We start from the raw sequence: 23,124 nt of genomic DNA, 5'->3' as shown, positions 1-23,124 counted from the left end.
GAGGCCACCAGCGCGGGTTCCGTCGGCGGTGTCGCTGCAGCAACAGCAACAGGCTGAGACTGGTGACTGTAGAATCGGCGCAGAAATTAGGTGAGCTGTTAAGATGGGCCGCCATACACTGCGGTGCTGTGACCTTTACCCATGACGATGATGGCAACAATGTACAATATGGTGGAGGAGAGAGTGATGGCGCTCAGGCGGTATGCAAATGGCGGCAGAGACAAGAGATTTCTGGTTTCTGACAGTAGAAGGCCTGTTGGGGAAGGGTTTCCATTTGGTTCTGTATTGACCAATTTTTACCGTTCCCTTTCCGAATCCTCGTCTAGGTCTGGTGCGCGAATAGCTTACCGTGAGAATGGCGAGAATGCGAAAAAAAAACCGAGAATTTGAGAATATCAAATCCATACAAATCCGCAGCTAGAATTCTCGCCTATGCGTAGAAAGTGAGAATATAAAGAGAATTGAGCCAACTGTCAAACTATCTGACAAATAGTGCAGTTGCAAATTTGAGCAAAATTCTCGTCATAGTCTTTTCGCTACCGTTTAGACCAGTTCGCTCAAGTGAATAACATCTGTCTGTGAACATCAAGGACATCTAGACGAGAAAAGCATCTGACAATACAACTTTCTTCATCATATTTTCCGGTGCCTGGGGTAGATATGTACCGCCAGACATTCATGAGAATGATTTGGAGCCAGATCCCTGACCTCAATAAGCTACAACTTCCAGAATCCATTTAGGTTCTGGAAGTCATACCCTCATCTTGCTTAAGAGACTCGATACATCCGTTGAGCAGTCCAGAACAATGAAAGTTCCGATTGACAGGGGGCCGACTCTGTGGTAAGAAGACTAATGATCTCGCTGCAGTAGCTGTTCATCTGCGTCCAACGCTCCCATCCCGGGTGCTCTCAGTTCTCAGCTGATGAGCAACTTCCTACTCATTCCGATTCCGGACCCTAGGGAATGTGATTGAACTCTCTCTCTCTCTCTACTAGCAGCAGTAACAGCAGCAACCAAAAACAAAAAAATCCGAAAATTGCGCTCGAACTGAAATATCAAAACAATAAACATTTCCGCTTCCGATGAGCCGCAGAGTTCCGTAATTGGAATGCTGGCCGCAGAGAAGAAGTTACAGCAGCAGCAGCAGCAGCAGCAGCAGCGTGATTACTCCTCCACCACATAGCCACCACACCGGTTCTAAAGTGTGCAGAGCGAAGAGGGGCAAGGAAGATGGAGCTAATCCTCTAACGAGAACCGTACCGAAACACACCAATTTACCCCTCCGAGAGTAGTGCTGATGCTCCTCCCTCCCTCCCTTCCTCCCCCAAAAGCTCCCCCCGCCCCCAGGGATGGAGATAATTGAAGTTCTGAGTTCCTTCAGACCAGAACCACCAGAATGCGGCAGAAAAAAGGTTAAAAAAAAACTAACAACACACACACACACACATACCACACGTACACGCAACAACGATCGTACGCTCCAAAGTGCAGCAGGAAATGGGATGCAGAGATCAGCGCAAAAGAGATGGAGCCCCAAAAATCAGCCTCTTCCTGCCACCGGTGAGCGTGCTGAACTGCTCTGGCTGGATAATCGGAAACTCGGATCTGCTCTCTGATGGGGATGGTGGTTGGAAAAATCAAGATCTGCCTAAAATCATGGTTGGTGAACGACCCCTGAAAAGGGCATCGGCGAGCGGAGGGAAGGAAACGCGAAAAGGCGTACCTCACGCGACCCACCGTTTGATGACTGCCCTTCCGCCCCTCCACTCCCCTGGGCTCTGGGTTGTTTTGCTTTAGGTTTGGCTTTCGGCGTGACCTATAGCGGTAAAATTGGCAACCTCTCCAACTAGCGTGTGCTAGTGGTAAGGTACTAAGAGCTATACAACAGAGGGATACACAAAACGCAAAATTGGCAAACGGTATTGGCTAAGGCACACACACACACACACACGCGGAACCTTGAGGCGACATGGGTTTCGCTGGAGCATGCGCGATCGACGTCGCCTCGTATATCGCCACGATCGGATCAGATCCCTATCTTACTAGCTCCGAGAGTTCATCCGAGTTCGTTCAGCATGCCAGTATGCGCCACTTCCTCCTCCTTCTTCCTCCTGCCACTCATGCGCCGCGCTGCGTATATGCGTTGAGCATGAGGTCCCCCACTCCCCACCCCCCTATGTCTAAGTACCTTAGCATAGATCGAATGATTAGACGAAGTCATTCAGACGGCGGGCCGGGCCGGGCCGGGCCGGGCCATGGGCAGACCGAAAAAGGCAAGCTCAAAACCACTACAATCGGGTATTGTTTGTTTTGGAGACCGATTCCGAGGAATCGGGGAAGAAAAGGTCACATTTCTCCATTTCGCTATTTCGCGTAACATACGGCGAGGGGGTTCGGATCCGAGGGGGGAGGTTAAAGGTAACAGTGTTCGCGTGCATTATGCCGAGTTTAAAAAGGGAGGAAACTCATACTACTTCCGTGAAGGCTTTGCTTTCCTCCCAAGAAGGTGCCATAAGATCCTCGAAGATCGCAGCATTTTATACCAAAGCATTCCAGCCTAACTAGCGTGTTCTAAACCAACAAAACAACCGCAAACAATACACTGAAAACAGTGCGATATTATGCTCGGTTGAAGTCCAGATCTCCCAATAATAAACTAAATAATAACTAGAAGAGGTTCGCTGCTGCCGCATCCATCGAAGTCTTTTGAACGAACGAACGGCGCAAATACTGATCGAAACGATCCACGAGCGCCAATGGCACGAATCCGCGCGCAGCGTACCAGACGACGGTGCAATTAGCTACAATGGATCAGGGCTCAGTAATCGGATCGCGAAATCAAACAAACAAACAAACAAACACAAACACAAGCACTACAGCAGCCGGCAGTGAGTCGCCTACGAGACGCCAGAGAGTCTTGCGGTTCACGAGCGTGATAATAAAGTGACACCCCGCCCCCGACGGAAGGGTCGGCAGAACGGGGTCAGATTGTTATCAACCACCCCCCAACATCCCCTGGCGCCTCAAACCACGCACACACACAGACAGACAGACACACACCGTACCCCAAAATCGTGACCCAATATCGTACCGGCGATCTCGCACCGAAGGGGAGCTAGCTGGAGGAACCTCTCGATCGAGAAGTGGAAAGTTCAAATCTCGCTTCTCGTTCGTTCTCTGTGCGGTGGGGCGAAAGTTTCCTCCTTCCTGTCTCATGTGCGTGTGTGTGTGTGCGAGTGTGCGAGTGTGAACAACGAAATGGTTTGTGTTGGCCCGGAACAGAGTGACAGAGAGACAGAGAGAGAGAGGCCGAGCGGAAGGGGAGGGCAGTCGAGACAGGGGTGGAAAGTGAAAGGATGGATGGAGCATCCGGGAGCGGATGTTGATCTTGACCTGGTACTGTCGTCCGCGTCTGTGGGGCGCCTTTTCGGGGAGCGTCAGCATCGCCGCCAGAGAGCGCACGGACCCAGTTAGGAGGGCTCGTTAGAAGGCTGATGAAGGTTGTCAGATAAGCGAACCGACCGCAGCAACAACGGCAGCAGCAGCAGCAGCAGCATGCGGCACGGTTGGCCACGACCTATTGTCGACGCAGTGCAACCGAGTGGCGACCGAGAGTAGCCGCCGATGGTAGCCGCGGAAGCCGGCCCTTGTCCACCCCGAGAACGCCAGCAAATTGCCCCAAAACCCAATAGCCGCAAAGGTTCGTTCTCATCTCGTTTGGTCTCGGGGGTTTGTGGGGCTCGATCTCATCAAATGATGCTGCTGCTGCTGCTGGCTGCTGTTTGACTCCGAAAATCGGAATCGAAACTCATCAGAATCCTTTGTTGGTCGATCGCGCTTCATTAGTTTACGACTGTTCCTCTCTCTCTCTCTTGCACCGACCGCAGCCGTTGTCGATGATTTCCCATTAATCACCCGCATGAAATGAACCAATCATAAGTTGCTGCTGCTGCTGCTGCTGTTGCTGTTGCTAACCTCCCTTTTTTCATCTTCCTTTTTTCGGTGGCGAGACCAACGTTAACCGATTACCAATCCTCCCCCCGGGGGCCATAGCAAACTGGGAACTGGTCATTGAATCTTCTCATACCGCCTTCGCAGCACTGGCAAGACGGCATCTTCTGGCACAATGCATTGCTCGGCCGAGCGCTCGAGGCGATTGAAACATTGACACGGTGACCAGTGTCCTCGTCGTCTTCGTTCGTCGTTGACGTCGATTGAGTGCAACCGTGGCCTCGTCGTCGTCGTCATGCAACTACTGCGCGCGCGCGCACATTCTTTCAAATTGACCCGTTTTTTTTTCTCTCTCTCGGCGAGATCCATTCCGAGTCCTTTCATAATCCCAAAAGCTCAACGCTGCGCACGCGCATTCAAATTGAAAGTGATATCGTCATCCTCGGGGGGCCTCGGGCCTTACCACACAGTCTCTAAATTGGTTGGCCGCGGGATGATTAAGTGGGTACAGCGCTGGACACACACACACAGTGGCCACCATCACTGTCGGGGTAAACGATTCTACAAGAAATGGATCTCCTCATTTCCATCCAAAATCCATGGTCCCGGTCGAACGGATCGGAACAGTCGGCCACACCGGGGTGAAAGGAAGATCGTTTACCAAACCAACGAAAACCAACGAAGAGAACTTATGAGTTACCGATGTCTTTGTTGAAATGCCTTCCATTCCATGCCATGCCCGGCCAGGCCCGGCCAGGCCTAGCGCGATCGATTGCAAGCCGCTCGGTGCCAATCGTAACCAATCGATTGAGCTACGGACCCGTCCACTCGACCCGTCCGCCGGACGGTGCGGACACAAACCGGAGGCCGACAATTGGCCGACACCCGAGCCCGCCGCCACCTCCGCCGCCGCACCCGGTGAATGGTTTAGTTTGCGGGTTCGTCTATTATATCATCTTAAAATCGCGCTACGGCGGCGATCATGCGTAACCGCGGTCCCCCCGTCGGCCACCACAGCCTCCTGGCCTGGTGGCCTGGCCACCGGAGTTTGTTCTCTCTGCTCTGGCCAGCTGCTCGACCCATCATTTCCAGATGAGGTGCGTTTTATGCGCGATCCTGGGTTCCTGGGCTTCCCGGACTGACGTCTAATATGCGAAGCCTCCCCTCGCCTGTCGACGATCGGATGCCGGCGGAAACGGCCCGGGGGGAAGGCTCGATCAAACAGTCGATTAAATGGCTCGATCGTGCTCGATCGCGCTCGGTGCACAACTTATAATATTCGAATTCGATTCCCACATCCCTAAGCTAAGCAGTTTTGCCCCTGTTCCGGGACCCTCGACGGGGATGAGTGGAAAATGGGGCCAGATTGGAGCCTCCCCCCAATACCAACCAACCAACCAGCCGAGTCACTTTGCTGCCGATGGTTTTTTTTTTATTTTATTTTATTTTAGTCTTTTTTTGCAGAGGAACATGATCCAGGCAATGTTACTGGTGGGAGTTCATCATTAGCGATGGTTTTCATATGCTTGCGCGATCGGAGCCTGGAAACCCCCCCGCGATCATTGCGCGTTTGTTTTCTCATTTTCTTTTTTTTTATTCCCACAGCCCCAACACCGAGCTGTTCGGTTACGTCTGTCCGGACCGTGTCGAACACCGAAGTGCGGATTGCGGAGCCATCCTCTGGCCATTTTCACGCCACCCTTGGAGGTGCCGGAAACCGATCAAAACCGATGGGCAAGACGAGCGCTGAACCGACGGGACAGCGCAGACAGCGCCGGCTGCCTTCCAACCTTCAAAACGCGCGCACACGCACACACGAAGACAGCCTTGAAAAATGATCGGCATCGGATGAGGATGCACAGTCAGCACAATCCGCAGCAGCAGCAGCCAGTCTCAGGAGGACCTAGTTTCGTTAGTTCGTTGGAATCGAATTTTCCGGTCAAGCCCCGTATTGGCGAAGCATAAAAATGATAAATTATGCTTTCTTTTCAATTTAGATGGAAATCTCACGAATCTCGCAATTCGCAGCCCGCGCCACTGACGTCAAGCCGGGGAAGGGTAGCAAAGGAAGGATGGTGAAGACCCTCGTCGTCACGAGATTGCCACGCTCGACACGCTGCCGCCGGTCGGGAATCAAATAGCGGATGGTGGTGCCGCGTTGTTATGCAAGAAGCAACCACCCAACCAGCAACGCATCGCCGGGAATTGGGAATGGTGGAAATGTAGAGCAGAACACAATATTCATCACGCCGCACCAAGGCGACGGTGAAATCGAGCGACAGAGGGCGCAGGGCGCTGACCATCTTATGATGGCCGCGAAAGATTGAATTTGATCTAGGTAGCCGTCGGTTGCTCGCGCTTGCCGCATGGATTTGCAAATCAAACGCAGCAAAAAAAAGCATGTTTTGTGCTACTCTCTCTCTCTCTCTCTCTCTCTCTCTCTCTCTCTCTCTCTTTCTTTCTTTCTCTATCTCTCTCTTTTGAATGCTGGTCGAACCTCGAACACGTAAGATAGTTTACGGAGATAATGGAGAATAAGGCAACAAAAAAAAACCCGGGGGGAGAAAAGCTGGAATATCCATATGCAAATAAGAAATAGACGAAACATGTTGGCAACCTAAAAACCGAACCACCCGCACGCCCACCCACAAATCATATTCACTGATCTTTGTGCATCACGCTTTTTTCCTTCCTTTTCCCCGAGCGAGCATACTGGGCTGAGCATCAAATCTTATTGCTGACCGCCTTGCCATGCCTCGTTGCAAGAACGGTAAGCGTATCCGCATATCGTAGCGGATTGGAACAAACAAAAAAACAAACAACGACCTCATGTGGGGTTGTGGAATGGTTTGTGTAATAATTATATGCATCCTCACAATGTAGAGCATCGGGTCCAAAAAAAAAAAGGAGGAGGAGGGGTAGTGGGTTGAAAGTGGATTGCGATGTGAAACCGTGCGCGCGCACGTCTCGTCCGTGATCACTTGGCCAGCCAGCTGAAGCCACTTCCTCCTTTGCCCGCGCTGAGGCCACTAGCGCGCAGGCCTTTTAGCACCGCTGGGTGGTGGGTGGTTGGATGGTTAGGTCGAGAAGACAGCAGGAAGTGAGCCTCATTCGCCTGTTTTTGTCTTTCGTTTCCAACTCGAATTTGATGGACGGAATGGAAAGGTTATGTGTGTGTGTGTGTGCGAGCGTGCGTGAGCATGATGGGCATCTCTCCGAACAAAGAGATCAGTAGCAGTAGCAGCACACATTGTGGCAGAAGAAACACATCAGAAGCAGACGAAGAAGAAGAAGTGCATGAAGATGTGTAACGCATAAAAAAACCCCCAACCGACCAACCACGCGGGGCAAACTGTAATAATTAAGATCTGGCAATTACTCCACGCCGTGCTGAACGTGATGAGCGCCATGAAGGCAGGGTGGGCAAACCCCGTGCGCATGTTGTTATGTGTTTTTGGAGCGATGAAGATGCCGTCGTTTTTATGAGCGCTCACGATGAGCCCTGTTATCGTGTGGGTGTGCGACGTGAGATCGAGGAGTTGGCGAACATGCAACGAAACGAAGGACACTGGTCGGTCCCAAGTTAACCTTCCACGGCACGTACTACTTGGTGGGAACCTGCTGGCTAGACAACGATGATCGAGGCGCTCACTAGCTCCTAAGCAATGCATGCAAATGTAGTGAACGTGGTTCTGATGCGTCGACGTCTCGACTGCTCGTAACCAGTCAAATGTTAATAAAGCCCTCGCTAGCTAGCGTCTAAGTGAATGCGTGAAATCCAAGTCGGAGCCGAATCGATGTACTCGTCGAATCCTCGACACTGAGAGCTTCCTAGACCACGCCACGATCATAATCCAAACTACCCGTTCCACCGTCTGGACAGACAGGTAACATACGCTTTCTCGCGGCACCCTTATTTGGCGCAATTTTAACGCATTGTAGCGCATCTCAACCGGACGTCCTCCTGCTCGGCCGAAAAGAAGATGAGAAGCTCTCTCGTGCGGAAATAACAACATCGAAAAGCCGTGTCACGGTGATCACGGCGGATTCCACCCAGCAAGGAATAACAGATGCGGCACCACTCCTTCGCACGCACCCAGCAACATCAAAGCCCGAAACGCAACATGCGTCGTCGCGCAGCGAGCCCCTCCTTCGGTCTTAAGTGTTTTATCGTGTCTTCCGGAAATTAACGCACGATGACACTAGCGCTCCCCGGGGATTCAAAGACCCCTAGATTAGAGGGTGAGAAGCTCGAGTTTGGAACTCCGTTTGGAATGGCCGTGACCGAGTAGATGCGCATGCGCTAGCGCTGTGTTGGTGCAGTTGGTGCTGCTGAATACATCTGCCCTTCCGAAACCGCTGATGCGCCGTGATCGATGCAGTCGTTGATGCACTCGATCATGCGTGAAATCATCCATCTCATCCTACTGACCTAAAGACACAGACACACAGACACACGCTCATGAGTCCCGAGGTCAAACGCCCAATGCTGGTACTTACCGATCGAGGAACGGTGTCGAGCTGGAGTCGGAACTCGAAACGTAGCTATGGTAGCCTTCCGACTGTGCATAGGAGGATTGCTTCTGGTGATGATACATGGTTGTCTGTTCGTAGTACGATCGGCTGTACTCCTCGAGACCGGCCTGCGTCAGTATGGTGTTGCCGTTGCCGCCGCCCACCGGCCCTTGATTCCCATTCATCATCAACTGACCGCCCTTGTGGACGTTGTTGCTGCTGTTGTTGTTGTTCATCATTGCTGCTCCTGTCGTAGCACCAGCTGCCGATGCAGGCGAGCAACCACCGTTATTGTTGTTACCAATTTTCGTCGAATGCAGTCCACCGCCGGCATGTAGATGGTTGTTGCCATTGGTGGCCGTGTTGGTAGTGCCGTTGTATCGCAGTGTCGTGGGATCCTCCTGGGAAAGAAGAACAAGCCATACGAGTAAGAAATCAATTAGTATCGACGGCTATACATCACGACATCCGTTCTTTCCGACAACTCCCGCGAGGGAGGACTTTCACTTTAATGCCATTGGCACCGAACGGTACACAGATACCTTCTTCCTAAGTTGCCTAAGACCCCAACGTGCAGATCTACTAACGCGCAGATGCTCTCCCAGACGATCTGTCATCTGGCTGTCAGTATCGATCGATGTTCAAACTACATGGCACCGAGGTGCAGTGTGCAATCGCAAATCGCAGACACTTTCCTCGGCATCCTTAGCCTCCCCATTCCCTCCGTCTCGCTCCTTTCCCCCTGCACACCACACCACGCTTTTCGTGCTAATTTTCTCACGACCATCGCCGACACGATCCCACCCTGAAGGAGGGAAAGCGACCGTTGCTGGTGTCCTCTCGCAGGCCCGGGAAAAAGCTGTAGCAAAACAAATTAAGCATCCCAACGGCCCCCTCCCCGTCTGCCGGGCGTTCCCATCGTTCCCCCCCCCCCCCCCCAACACGGTCGGTGGTTGACAGAATTGACTCATCTTTCTAGAGCGCGTTTCGCGAAGAGAAAGAGCCGAGCGCTGGCTGGGTGGCTTGGTGGAGACGGAACGGGCGGAGGGTCGTGCAAAATTTGAGCAAAACGACAAACAAATTATCTCATTACCGGCTCTATATCGGTGCACGACTGCCGGTGCTGGTGCAATTATGGAGGCCACGGTTCCAGGCTCGACCACGTTTGCCAGAGCGTGACATTATCCCTTTTTGCACCGGAGAAGGGAGGAAACGCAAGCCCGTCGGGGGATAGGGGGCACGAAAAGGGACCCCGCGAATTCTTGCTCCTCTTTTACGGCTTGTGCGCGCGCGCCGTGCACTCCCGGTGCCCCTTTTCTCACAGTTATTACCCTTCGGTTGGCACGGCATTTTCACCGAGCCACTTACACTACTGTGTGTGTCGCTGCTGCTGCTCGCTCGCTGGCGCGGTTTGCAAGTTAGTAATGAACTTGAATTTTCGAGCCGTTTGCGCATTATTGTAATGGTTTTTTGTTTTTGCATTTCTTCAGTGGTCCGTGGAGCAGCGCCAGATTTGGGGCCAATTTCATGCAGTTGCAGGAAGAGATGGAGAAGGAGGAGAGAGTTAGTTCGGTTATTATACAGCGTGGCTGGTGACGAGTTCATTGTCAAGAGTATGCGCAAAGTCTTCAGGTCTTGTAATTTGGTAAATATGTATACAAAAGACTTGTTTAAGATGTTTAAGCTAGCATTCAATACAATGCCTTCGAAATAGTGAACACACTAGTCATCAAGACAAACAGTGAGCTAACGCTTGTAGTTCAGTTGAGTTTAATAGATGAATAAATGTAAAAACAATAGAACTCGTCTTTTGCTCTACAACTGAGTGGCCGATTAATGTGAAAATGTAATATTTTTGCTTAAGAAGGTCTGAACAGCAAAATGTGTATGAAAAATCTCAAAAATACTAGTTCCGTCGAAGTTTTAGCAGAGTGAAATCGACTTTCTATTCTTTTGGCTATCGCAACTTTTAAATTGACAAAAGTAGCATCTTACATGTTGAACTGTAGGGTAAGGTGACACAAAAACAATTATTTGACTCTGATTTAACGGTAGAAGACAGTTTAGCTACTGCTAGCAGCGAGCTATCGTTGTAAAAACAAAAATTAAAGTTTATCATAGATAACCATAAATTTGTAAACTAAACGAAATACCACCACAGGATTTAAGCATTTTAAACAACAAAACGCATTCCAAATGTTCAGACGCCTGTCATTAACACTGATCTACAGCATCCTTATCGTCATCGTTTGAAGAAAAAAAAAAACAGTTTCTTAAAATACATTCCAGAGGCCGGACATCCTTTAAAACGAAACGACTGAACCATGCCATCCATGGTTTCAACACCATGAACCATGGCTTCAACCAATCCATAACTCAACGAGCGAAGACAGAAGAAAGGAATCACGCGCGCCACACCAACATCGGACCGTGATAAGCAGCAGCAGCAGCAAAGCAAAGAAGAACCAATCTACGGAATGTTTCCCCTTTTAAAAGCCTCAAAATCCTAGCCCCGCTAGTCCCCGCTTTCCAACCCCGGTTTCCACCGGTCAAATGATGTCAAAGCGACAGGCGACGACAGGACACGCCGAGCACGCCATGCTGCTGCTGCTGCTGGTGCTGTTGCTGCTGCGGAGGCGGATCTGGTTCCGGTTCTGTGGCCCGGATTTTAGCGCGTGCTGTTGCCACAGCCGGGAGCGGCGTGCTGGACCCCGTGGACAACACAGCGTACCGCGAGCCGACGCGCGTTGTTGTACATCACTAAAAATTATTACCAACCAGCCGACCACAACCAACCTTCCGCGCACGAGATATTCAAATTGAAAAATCGTCGATCCCGGCGAAAGCAACATCACCGCCGAGACACGCAAACGAGGGTCCTTCTTTTGTGCGATCGCGTGCGCTCGGAGCGTGCTGTTTCTGCTGCTGGCCGCTGCTCCATCAGGAAGTTAATTAATCTCTTCTGCGCTCCCTCCCTGAAGACTACTCCTTGCACATTCCTTCGCAGCACTGCATACTGCCACGTCCTTCCTGGCCTCATGCAGTTGAAAGTGAAGATCGATTTCACTCGCAGGCTCGACGTTCTCGCTCTCTCTCTCTCTCTCTCTCTCTCTCTCTCTCTCTCTCTCTCTCTCTCTCTCTCTCTCTTCTTTCTTTCTTTCTCTCTCTCTCTCTCTCTCTCTCTCTCTCTCTTTCCCTCTCTTGCTTTATTTCTCCCACATAGAATGTCCATTTTTTAATTAATTCGGCAGAGGATGTGGATGGTGCGACGCGGGGACCGAATGCTCCCGGGTACCAGTGTCACGAGCGCTACCAAGGACTTGGCGCGTCGGACGATCTGCGCCACAATGAGCACGACGACGACGACGACGACGACGCCCAGCAGGCACGCACGGTCGATCCAGACGATGATCCGGGGTTGCCAGCAGAGGTTGTCAGAATCTTCTACACCTTCAGCGTGCTCCCGGTGTTACGCGGCGATAATAAGCATGCGACGCGGACTGGGGGGAATGATTACCGCGAAATCTGCCCCAGGAATGCCGCCACCACATCGCCGGGCCACTCGTTTATCGTAACATCGCAGCAGCGGGAGCTGGTGGACTAGCAGCAGCAGCAGCAGCAGCCTTCGGACAAACGACGACAGCACAAAGGCGGAGCAGCAGCAGCAGCAGCAGCAGCAACAAGCATGTCATGTTGCTGCTACTGTGCACTTCCCGTACACAAGCAGAAGCTTCTCGAAGCCGAGTGTCGGTGGGCGGTTGTTGTTCACATCCCACTCCTACTACTCCCACTACACTACTACTCGTGGTGGGCCGTGTAAAAATCAAAAATACATGCACAACAAACATGCTCCTCCATAAATTATGGAAAGACACAAAACTGGCGACGGTACATTACCATCGAACAGGGGGGACAACAAATTAGAGTACCTGGAGTGCTGCAGCAGCAGCAGCAGCATCAGATTTGCAAACATTGATACACGCGTTCAAAAACATGAGACGCATAAATGAGTTTGTAGAAAAGATGTCGATGTCGAGGTTAAACAAGTTCGTTCTTATGCGGAACTCAACCACATCCGAACAGCCAGCCAGCCAGATCGGCCACGATCGGTGAAACCGAAAAAAAAACGGAACATCATCCTGACCTGTCATCCGGCATCGAGAATGGCAATGGCAGCTCGAAATGGCGTCGGTCCTCTGTCGGTCGTTCGACGTCGGATTAAGGACAGTAAGGATCGGTTTGGACACGGAACGTCAAGAGCATTGCACAGACCACCGACTGCGAGGATTCCGGATGTTGCGGACTTAGGCGTGATGAGTGATTACTACGGATGACTTACCACCAGAAATGCAACAATTGGCTTCTCGTGTCGAGCGTAGTTATGTTAAAAGAGGAGCATTAGTGTAAAAAAACCATTATTTTCGTTTTTTCTCCTTCAAAACATGCTTTACAGATTAGTATGATGCTGGCGGTTGCGAATGATTGAAAGACTAGAAAGTGATTTGCAGTGCAAAGAAGAAAAAAAATACAGAGAGATAACGCAAAACGGACACACCATGAACGACAGATTCAATTATGTTGTATTGAGGGCCTCCCCCCTAAGTTTAACGACTCCGTTCGTCTCTTTGGACCAATCCCCCCAGTGCTTCCCAAATCCCTTCTTCCCAGTGTAGAGCCCTGGCTAAGCGTGTGCCGGACGCCACGCCGCGACTCGTCGTTACTCATACACCCGCGATTGGGTAGGGACCGGCGATGGAAATGAGAAAGTGTACTTGTCCGGCAGGTAATTTCTGTCGATACGTTTCGATTAGCAAGAACGCGCACACACAACCATTGCATTCGTCCTCCTCCAAAGTGTAAGAAGAGGAATAAACCGGTTTCCACCGGACTAACCAATCGATACCTGATGCATTGGCCACGTTTCGCTCGTTGCTGGGTGCTGCTGCTGATGCTACCACCGACCGGACGCCTGCTGCGACAGGCACAGAGAGCCGGCGTCGTCGTCGTCGACCAGAGAAAAGGAGGACAAAATTTGTTTCTAATGCAACGCATCCATCAACAGCGAGTAGCACGCATGACGATGGCATTCCTCGGAGCCATTCCTGGCGTCGGCGTGTGATGTGTGTCCGAGACAAATTGATGTCCATTTGGTAGTGGCTAGGCGCACCGACCGGAGACGCATCACATAGTGTGCCGGTGGGGATCGTCTCATCGATCGTAGCGCGGCCAGGTTACACCCGACGATCGAGCGTACTACAGAAGGGTGAACCAGGAGGATGACAGATTAGGCATGTTGAGCATGCCTACACAATATACCGAGGGGAGGGCCGACCGTTACCGGCTACCGTCGTTCCGCGTTTGATCTGCTAATGAGCGGCAAAGAACCGGGGGAAGAGTCAGAACCGTCGGCCCGGCGTCGAAAAGTAGAAAATCGTGTAGACGCTACTGCGACGGAAGTGGCACCAAAAACAATTATAAGAAGAGTCCCCCCCCCGCCCATTCGTTGACGGGCCCGTGATCGACGAAGCCACACATTAGTGTGTCACGTGGTCGCCGCTAGAGGGGCTTCCGATTACGAATACGCCGGCGGTTGTTACTCAAGCGAATGGAATGTCTTGAAGCGGCGTAACAACTAGCTCCCAAGGTCTCATCCTCTCGGGTACCCGTGTGCCTCAAGTAAGGACCAACCAGTCCAGTAGTCTAAACGAACCAGGCGTCACTACGTGCGTCGACTATCAAAGAACCCGGGGCTAAGGTGCCACATAACGTTGCTACCGATACAACCTTCTGCGTACGGACTAGACCGAAAAGTCGATTCTGATGCCGAGGTATGAATAGAGCGACTCCAACTCCATGACCGGCCGCTGGTGTTGCCCTAGAGCTTCGAGCCTCTCGGGGCACGTTTCGAAAATCGATTAATTCGAACACAAGCCACGAGACACCGGTAGGCGAGCAGTATGTGTCGCGTGTGCCACAAAACACTCACACCATTCCCCTGGCCTGGCCTGGCGCGTGTGTAGTAGCAACCGTGTGTGTGCTAGACACACGAGACGAGTTGTTTACCATCTGTTGGATGACCTGTTTACGCTGCAGCTGTTGCACTGCAGTAATGGCGACCACTGCGCAAGGTACGGAACCAACATCAAACAGATCCATATCGTCCGCTCAGTCAGCGAGCGCTCTTCTCGATCCATATTTAGTAAAGACACGCGAGCGAGCGATCGATCGAGCGATGTTGTTCATAAATTTGGTCCCCAAAAAACCACTCCTCTCGCCACCGCCGATTTTCGAAACCGGATCACATTGGTGTTTTTGGCTCTTTATTGGTTTTTACTGTAATGGTGTTTTCTGACCTGAGGAACGGGGACAAAATGCGGGGCACGATCGAACCGGACTGGACAGACCGGGCAACGAGGTGTCCCGGTCAGCGCCTTAATCCGACGAAAGGTCAATTTAGTTAATCTGCGGTACAAAACCGAAATCAATGCGATACACGCTATACAATACAATACAACACGACACGCACGACTCGCGCGTCATCATCATCCTCCGATCCCACCAACAACCGACCGAGTAGAGACCGCCCTGAATATATCTTGTCCAGCTTATTGGTCCCCATGGTGCGTTCGACGACGACCACGACGACGACGACGACGACGACGACGACAACGACGTAGCAAGACACAAATCGACAGCAAATTGGACGGTTTTTGATGGAATTTTCTTGTTCCGAAAGCAACTTCGGACACAGACGCACAGACATACACACACGGCACTGCCTCAGTGGACGGTGGTGGTCCCCCGGTTTCCAGCCGGGCGCAGAAGGGAAACAAATTAAATTATGCAACTCTCACTGCGGCCTGCGCCTGCGTGACATTCGGTCCCCGCAGCAGCAGCTCTCGAGTACCAGCTCCCGAGCCACGGGAGGGTGTCGGATGTGGATATGTTTGGGGCCAAGGTGAGAAAGGAAAAGCTAGGCACAAGTAACACCCGGCATAGAAAAAAAACCAACCAACCAATCAACCAACCAACAAGCCAGTGCGTTACGCTTCGGTTACGGACTGAGCGTGTGGTCCCCGGATGGCGACGGATAGACGGAACTACGCCGAGACACTAACAAAATGACGACCGATCGATCGATCGACCATCTAGAGGTGACGGTGAGGTGTTGTACTGGCATTCTCGCCACCCCGCAGGTGGTACTACGCTGCTGCTGATTACTACTCTGTTGTACCTTGTTCGATAAAATGCATTTCGAATCGTAGCGCATGGTTGGGCGACCTTGGGACCACCAGACACACCAGGCAGGCAGGCAGGCAGGCAAAAGGTTAAAATTGATGACTGAACCGGTGTTGGAAATGGCTTCCCTTGGTCGTAATTTGTTAGCTAATGGTTTTTGGAAGCTCCGAAACACGTGCAAAAGTGTCGGCCAGGAAAACGGCACCGAAAAGGATTTGAATGTAGTTGCTCCAATGCACGTATAGAGGGCGCATTATGTTTACTGTCAAAATGTCAGCGCAAACTGCAAAAAACGGCGCGAATCATCTTAGTAGGCCTTGGATTTGCATTTTTCGAAGCCGCAGTGCGATACCAACTAGACCAAACAAACGGAAACAATCAGGTAAATAGTGCGCGCAGCCGACAACCGATTACGAAATTCTATTGTTTAATTATTCTACGCAGGAGCATCATGACTACCGTTGCGCCGTCTGATCGCTCGCTGCTACGCAAATTCCGCCTGGAAACGAAGCGCAACTCCGAAAAGTGCATCCGTGAAGGCTGCACCAACCTCGCTACGATGAGCCCCTACTGGGATGTCGATTTTTGCAGCCGAAAATGTCACGTTCTGCACTGGGGTCAAGTGTTGCAGAACTTTAACGATCGAATGCTCAGCACCGAATACACAATGAGATGTCCCACCTGCGGTGCCCGGCACATTCCGTTGGTTATAGACCCTTTAACCGTATTGTGCGCTAAACTTTCCTTATCTTAGTGTATCTATGTTCCTGTAGTAACAGCCACAGTATTGTAGATAGGTTCCGGGATCCGGAATGTGATGGATGAATGGGGCGACAGTGCGGAATCGCCGCCAGCTAGCTAGCAAACTCAATAAATAGACCACGGGCAGGGTGCCTCTCACCGGACAATGTAAGCAGCAAACCCTAATATACGACACTTGTTGAGACATATTCGCCCTCATATTTCAGGTTAACAAATTGCAGCCTGGCCGGCCGGCCGGCCGGCCGGTCTATTCAGGGCCTTCCTGGTTAGCTGGCACAGCGACTGGCAGACAGGCCAGTCTGCCAACTGACGCCCATGACACCGAACATCGACACGCAAATAAGGCTCGACGGCGGCTTCCGGTTCAGGAGAAATGGGCAACCTGGCGTTCGGACCGTACGTACCGACCCCGTGTACCACAAACCGCGTTAGCAAACCGATCATATCATATGCCGGCCCGTGGTTGGCGGCGTGGCTTTGCATCCTTTGGCGAAAGTGAAAGAGCCTTCACTGACCTAGCCTCGCTTTGCATTCCCATGGTGTACACGCGTTGCGCCGCGTTGATTTAGGCCATCGGGCAGCAGTGCGGGTGTAGGATTTGGGAAGTACCGGCGCAAAACCCTTTTCCCGTCATCATTCCGCCCGTGACCGACTCCGGCTATCAATCCGGCCCCCAGGGTGGGGGGGGGGGACTTGTGCCGGAATGTCTGGAGTCGAAGCAGCCTCAACAGCAGCAGCAGCGGCAGAGAGATAGAGAGAAAGGGATCGAGTGCGCCCGGCTTAGGCCAGGCGACATGCGGTGATGAAATAGGGAACATGCCACAGGGTGTTACAGTGTTGCCGCGTGGTCCCTTCCAGCCGGAATGCCGCCCTCGTCTATCGACAACAACTTGACGTCTCCTTGCGGCACACGACCGCAAATGGGAAGACAGTCTCCAGGCGGGGATGAGACACGCATATCGTGGGGGCTTGTCGACGCCCATACGCAACCACTCCTCAGTAGGCGTTCATAGCAGCCAGCCCTATCGACTCCTACTCTATTTCCTGCTATCGCTATCGCCGCTCTAGAAAGGAATCGACTTATTTCCGACGACACTGGGCGTGTGTCTGTGGCCCTCGTGCTTTGTCGCAACCACCGGCGGCATCAGGCAGACATCATATGTTCGTAGATTCCGACAAAGTAACGGTCTGCTACAAATGCTGCTACATTGCCGGTAGGCAGCATCGACCTTCAATGCAGTTCTTCTCTCTCGCTCTTTCATCGCCTGCTAAGAGCAATTCGCAAACGCACCGCAACGAGGCTAGCCGGAAATCGATGACTAGATCAGTGCCTCCTCCTCGTCGTTGTCATACTGGTCTTCACCTGGCAACATGGACTCTAGAAGAAAATGTGGAACACAAGGAGCCTGATGAGGAGAATGCATCCCATCAACCCGATGGACACTATCGCCCCAAAACCGAATGCCTCTGCCGAAGATACAGTTAATTGTAATAGGTAGGTTGGTTGGTTTTGCGTCCAACCGGACACCATCTGCCCACGCGTAAAAAGTGACCATCAAAATGTAAGTGTTTGTGCGTGTACCAACAACGCGGTCGTCGTTGTGCTGGAAGCAAACAATCGGTACCAACAACGGTTCCCGTCTTTGGCTGCCCTACCCAGTAGTATTCCCCCCCCCCCCCCCCCATCCCCAAAAACCAACGCCAAGCGAGGAAAATTCTCGCGAAACTCTCTCGCCGTAAAACAATTCTTTTCGGTGGCCATCACCAGGCACAGACTAGGGAAGGTAATAATTTTTGGTTGCTCTGCCCGTGCTTGCTTTAATGATTTATGACCTAGTAAAATCAATTCTCTCGCCCGCTCATGATGATGATGATGATGATAATGATGATGATGGGACGAAGAAATACGGTTAACAAATTAGTTTGCACTGCTGCCTTTCTTCGCCAGCAGTGGCCAGCAGTGGGGCCAGCACCATGGTTCCCGTTTTGTTTGTTGAAATTGAATAACCCGAGTACCACCAATCCGGTGATCTAAATCCAGCTTTGTAAATTTGATGTAAATTAAGTGAATCATCAAATGGGTTGCAGACGCGCTAATGGATGCAGAGAAGGAATGGGAATGCGATTGTTCTACTTACTGCGCCTTGCCTTCCAAAACAAACGCGCTCAATTCAATTAAACAATCCCGCAAAGAATCGACTCGGAGAGTGCAGCACCACCGGACACTCAACTCAGTTCACATGTTCCACGTGTATTTGGCTGCTTTCGAATCGGTTCTAGACGCTGCAAATGGTCTCTGTCCAGATAAAAGGGATCCACCACAGCAAATGAATTAAAAGTATCAAGTACCGTTGTGGCTAAGGCTAACGTTTGTTAGCCGCTAAAACACGTATTCAAACCCGGTACATACCCGGTGCACTAACCGGAAGCCTTAGAACGGTTTCAGGTTGAATGTTTCTGCAGCTCCGGCACCAAACACTGCCTGCGATGCCGTTGGACCGTGGATCGATGGATTATGGATTAAGGTTCATTAGTAACTGCGGTGCGAGCCTTGTCCAGACAGGAGGTGGCTATGTCAACTGCGCTGTTTGGTTCACGCTTTTCCCAGGAATTGCTGCTAATCCCCGACTCACGCTAAACCGCGACCAGATCCGGGACTAGACCGGGAGAAAATGTAGGTTACTACTCGACACGGTTGTTACTGCTTCCAATCTAGCCGAGCATTACCTTTTGCCGGATTTTGTTCTCCTTTTTTCTGACTGTTTCGAGACATTTCGAACGCAAATATTCAATTACGACAAGTGGTTCTGCCAACTCCATCCCGGCGACTTCAGACTCTGAAACTGATGTTCATAGGCTACCATGATGGTCGTGTCGTTGCGTGAAATGCGATTCAACTCAAACCAGCGAGCACTTGGATCCTTTTTTGCCATACATTGTACGGGAGCTCCCGGTTTTCTCTCTAATCACCATGTTCCACCCCGAATGGACACCGTTAATCTTGACGTCACCGCGCGTGAACCGATTTAACTCGCAAACCACAAAGCCTGCAAAGACCTGTCCCTTTCTCCTAGCAGCGCCGTCGCCGTCGCCACCACGAGACGTCGGTTTGCTCTAACGCTGGCCTACGTCTTCATCCGCATATGTGACATGTTCTGGTCCGGGGACATGATCGGCCGCCGGTCGATGCCGATGAAATATTGCTTCCAACTGTCCAACCCTGCGCGCCGCTAGCTGGTTGGCTGGATGGCAGGCTGGCAGGCTGGCAGGCTGGCAATCCCGAACAATCCGTTACCTCTCGTGGAAACGTTGTCCGGAGGCGACGTCCCCCAGACACACATTGTGGCCGCATGCGCGTGCACACGAGCACAAGAAATATGTGGAATCCGCTGGAGGATGATGTGGCGGCGACCACCACCACCATCGGTTGTTGGGTTGATTTCCAGTTTTCGCGAAAATTTGCTCGACACACACACACACACGTTCGCCGGGGCCACGGCATCCCGCATCGCGAGTTCCACATTGCCTATTGGAACCCCTCCCCTACATCTCTTCCTGCTTCGTCTGCTTCGAGGTCCCCCCTCCGCGATCGTGGTTCAATTAATCAATAAAAGGCAAGAATTTATATCATTTACAATTCAATAAAAATAAGTCAAACGGAAAACACTGAAGAAGACGTGGAGCGGTGCTTCCGATCCGTGGCCGGGCCGAGCCCGGGCCCGGTTCTTCGTTGCGGGCCTACCGGTCGCGGTCAAAACCGGTCCCCTGGCTTCCCTTCTCGCCGACTTCGCGAAGGTGAACAGGCTCCAGTATCAAGGGCATTTGCGAAGATGCAGAACCCGCGGGGATGGGGGAAGGTGCGAGATGATGATACGCAGGAGGAGCTGACTGGCCAATCTCCAGTTAGATGTGTCCTGCACTGCGACGACGACGACGACGACGACGATAGTGACCGATTGTGGTCCGGACATAACGTAACCTATAAATCAATTGGCCGGCCGCATGCCTCGGTCTCGGTGTGCCTGGGATTCGTTCGTTCTGGGAGCGGAGAAGAACAGAAACCGGGCAGAGCAGACGGGGATCTATGACAAGCCAGAAACTGGACGCGCAATTGAGTTCCGGTTTGACGATCATCGTGGGACGTTACGTGGTTGGTTCAATTCCATTCCATTCCTCATCCCTTTCCGTGCCACTAGCGGTGCTTTCGATCGAGCCAGATCACTATCGCGGCCCTTCCCATTTCAGTTGCCCACCACACGTACGCACACACACACACACATATATACGCTCGGTAACTCGGTAGCAGTCCGGGAGCGAGCTTCCTAATCGCCAGCAAGGCTAGGGCCAGTGCGTCGCGGGGCACGCGATACAATTAAGAGATAATAAATTGAAATCATCGCTTCGCAGCACCTGACGGAGCAAAACCCGTACGTCACCAGCTGCCAGCGAGCCAGCCAGCCAAAGGCAGCTGGGAAGGGCCCCCCCCCCATGGTCGTCTTCTCGGACCTCGGCCACCTCCTGCTAGTGGAACGGCATCAGGCGATGAGGCGGCAGAACATACGCAGGGAGCATACACACACACACAAACACACACGACCCATTGCCCGATCCCGTTTTTCACGATCGCTGATGCCATCAATCTCTTGGGAAAGCGAGTACCGTTTGCTGCGCCAACCCTGGCCATCCTCATTCTCCATCCCTCTCCACCCTTTCGACACCATAAAAGGTCCACACCGGCGAGGAACGAGCGAGTGCGCGCGCGCGCGCGCGAGCATATCACACATATCACGGAACGCAGTTCTTTCTTTTTGTTTTATCGCGGTGAACTTGTTTTCCCGAAGCTTTCTTTTACCACCTGCCCACCCCCCCCCCCCCCCCTCTTACCCATCTCCCATCTTCGACCAGGGTACCAGGCCAGGCCAGACGCAACCACCGAGCATGGTTGCGCACACATCACACAAGTCAGCAGTTAGCCGTGCGGCGATTGTGCTGATTTCGTGCTTCTTTTGCGGATCTTCGTTCTTTGTCTGCTTCTTGCTCAACCTCTGGGATACCAGAGACGGACGGGCGGAACGGGAGTGGGGGACCTGTTTCTATTGCATTGTTCAAGGTCGAGAGCCCGGCCGATCGATAGAAAGCCGTTACGAACGAAACGAAACGAAAGACTCACCAAGCCAAGCGACGAACCCCATCGTGTCGTCGAACACACACCACTGTGGTGCAGATGGAAGACTGGTCGGTTGAGGGAGAGGGGTGGTTAGGAGTAGGGTGAAAAGTATTTCACCTTCTGCGTGATGAAAATTCTTCCCCAACGACGGCGACGACGACGACGATAAGCACCGTTAAAGCATCGCGTGCATGACGTCGCGCGCGCCATCATGTGTGTGTGTGTGTGACCATCAAAAACCGTTTGAATCCCCGTGCGTGCGTGGTCCAGAGACCCCTCCTTCCTCACCCTTTTTGCAATTTTTCTCTCCCTTCCTCCCTCCTCTAGACTCTCGTGACGAGTAATCGGGTGTAACGTTTTCACGCGAAAACGGCATCCGGCGGCCGGTCGCGATGGCGGCGATGGTGGTGGCGATGGTGGCGGCGGCCCCGCTTCTAATGACGATCGCGTTTTGTCCGTAATGGAATGATTAAGCAGCGACGATTACGCGCCATTCCCATTCGCCACGATTTAGACGCCGCGCTGCGCCCGGCCGGTGGCCTCATCATTCTTGGCCTCTACTCCGCTCCGGGGACCCTCGGTGGTTGTTGGGCAAACAGCAAATTAGCGGCAATAATTCGAAGTCCTCGCTTTATTTATGTGGCCACCGCCACCGATCAACCACCACCGCTACTGTTGCTACTCTTCATGCGCGAGATCGCGCCTCAAAAGCAATCGGTTGCCCATTGAAGCCGGGGACCGGGGGAGCCCGTTTGAACTGCTCTCGTGGCAGTCGGTACGAGACGACGGTGCTCGATGAGATCAATGAGCATAAATCACACTGCACTGAAGGGAAGCCGGCAGCGCGCGCGCAGGTCGCAGGTAATCATGATCAGAGGCACAGGTAAGTGAGTGACCCCTCACCACCACCACCGAAATCGGAGTGCGAAATGTCAAACAGTGGTTCTCGCGCTCTTTGGTCGTCGTGTCCAGAGCCTAATTAACGCACTTTAGTGAAAAACATAATTCCATTCAAGCCCTCAACAACCAGCAGCAGCAACGGCAGCAGTGGTTGAGGGTACAGCGGAGTAATTGAGGTACGCAATTGACAGCCCCCGAAACGGTAGGTTAATTGTGACGCTTCTCATCCACTGCTGCTATGCTATGCTATATTGCTTTTGTATGTACGATGGGACCCTGAAATCGTCGTGATATGGTGGTCCACACACGAACGCTGCAGCTCACAGACTCTTCAAGATCATCATCGATCAGAATCGAGAGTGTAATCGATTGTGCTACCTGTTTCGTCTCGAATCTCGGCTTCCGCTGAAGGCCACCGCATTGGATGCGCCTTGGAAGCGATCGATTGAGCTTTTCCCTTTTTACGTGCTTTTGGTTTTCGCCAAAAAGCTGAAGCTCGCTGATCGATTGATCGATAAGCATGGCGTTACCCCGCTTGCTAGCCTTCAGTCTACTAATCTCTTTCACTTTGTTTTTTTTTTATTGTTTC

At 52.1% G+C, this 23,124-nt stretch overlaps 1 protein-coding gene across 2 annotated transcripts in view; it reads right to left on the bottom strand.

Moving 5' to 3' along the window:
- Nucleotides 1-23,124, bottom strand: part of LOC125950485 (protein Shroom) — a 183,592-nt gene that overhangs the window by 110,569 nt on the left and 49,899 nt on the right. For both annotated transcript variants that reach the window (XM_049678518.1, XM_049678519.1), the window contains exon 3: nt 8,453-8,868. In XM_049678518.1, the coding sequence (XP_049534475.1) occupies nt 8,453-8,868 (416 nt within the window). The remainder of the gene's footprint in view (nt 1-8,452; nt 8,869-23,124) is intronic.

The sequence above is a fragment of the Anopheles darlingi genome, chromosome 2 (genome assembly GCF_943734745.1).
Source record: "Anopheles darlingi chromosome 2, idAnoDarlMG_H_01, whole genome shotgun sequence".
Taxonomy (NCBI): domain Eukaryota; kingdom Metazoa; phylum Arthropoda; class Insecta; order Diptera; family Culicidae; genus Anopheles; species Anopheles darlingi.
Note: the sequence above shows the minus strand (reverse complement) of the source record. Positions and strands in the feature narration are given on the sequence as shown.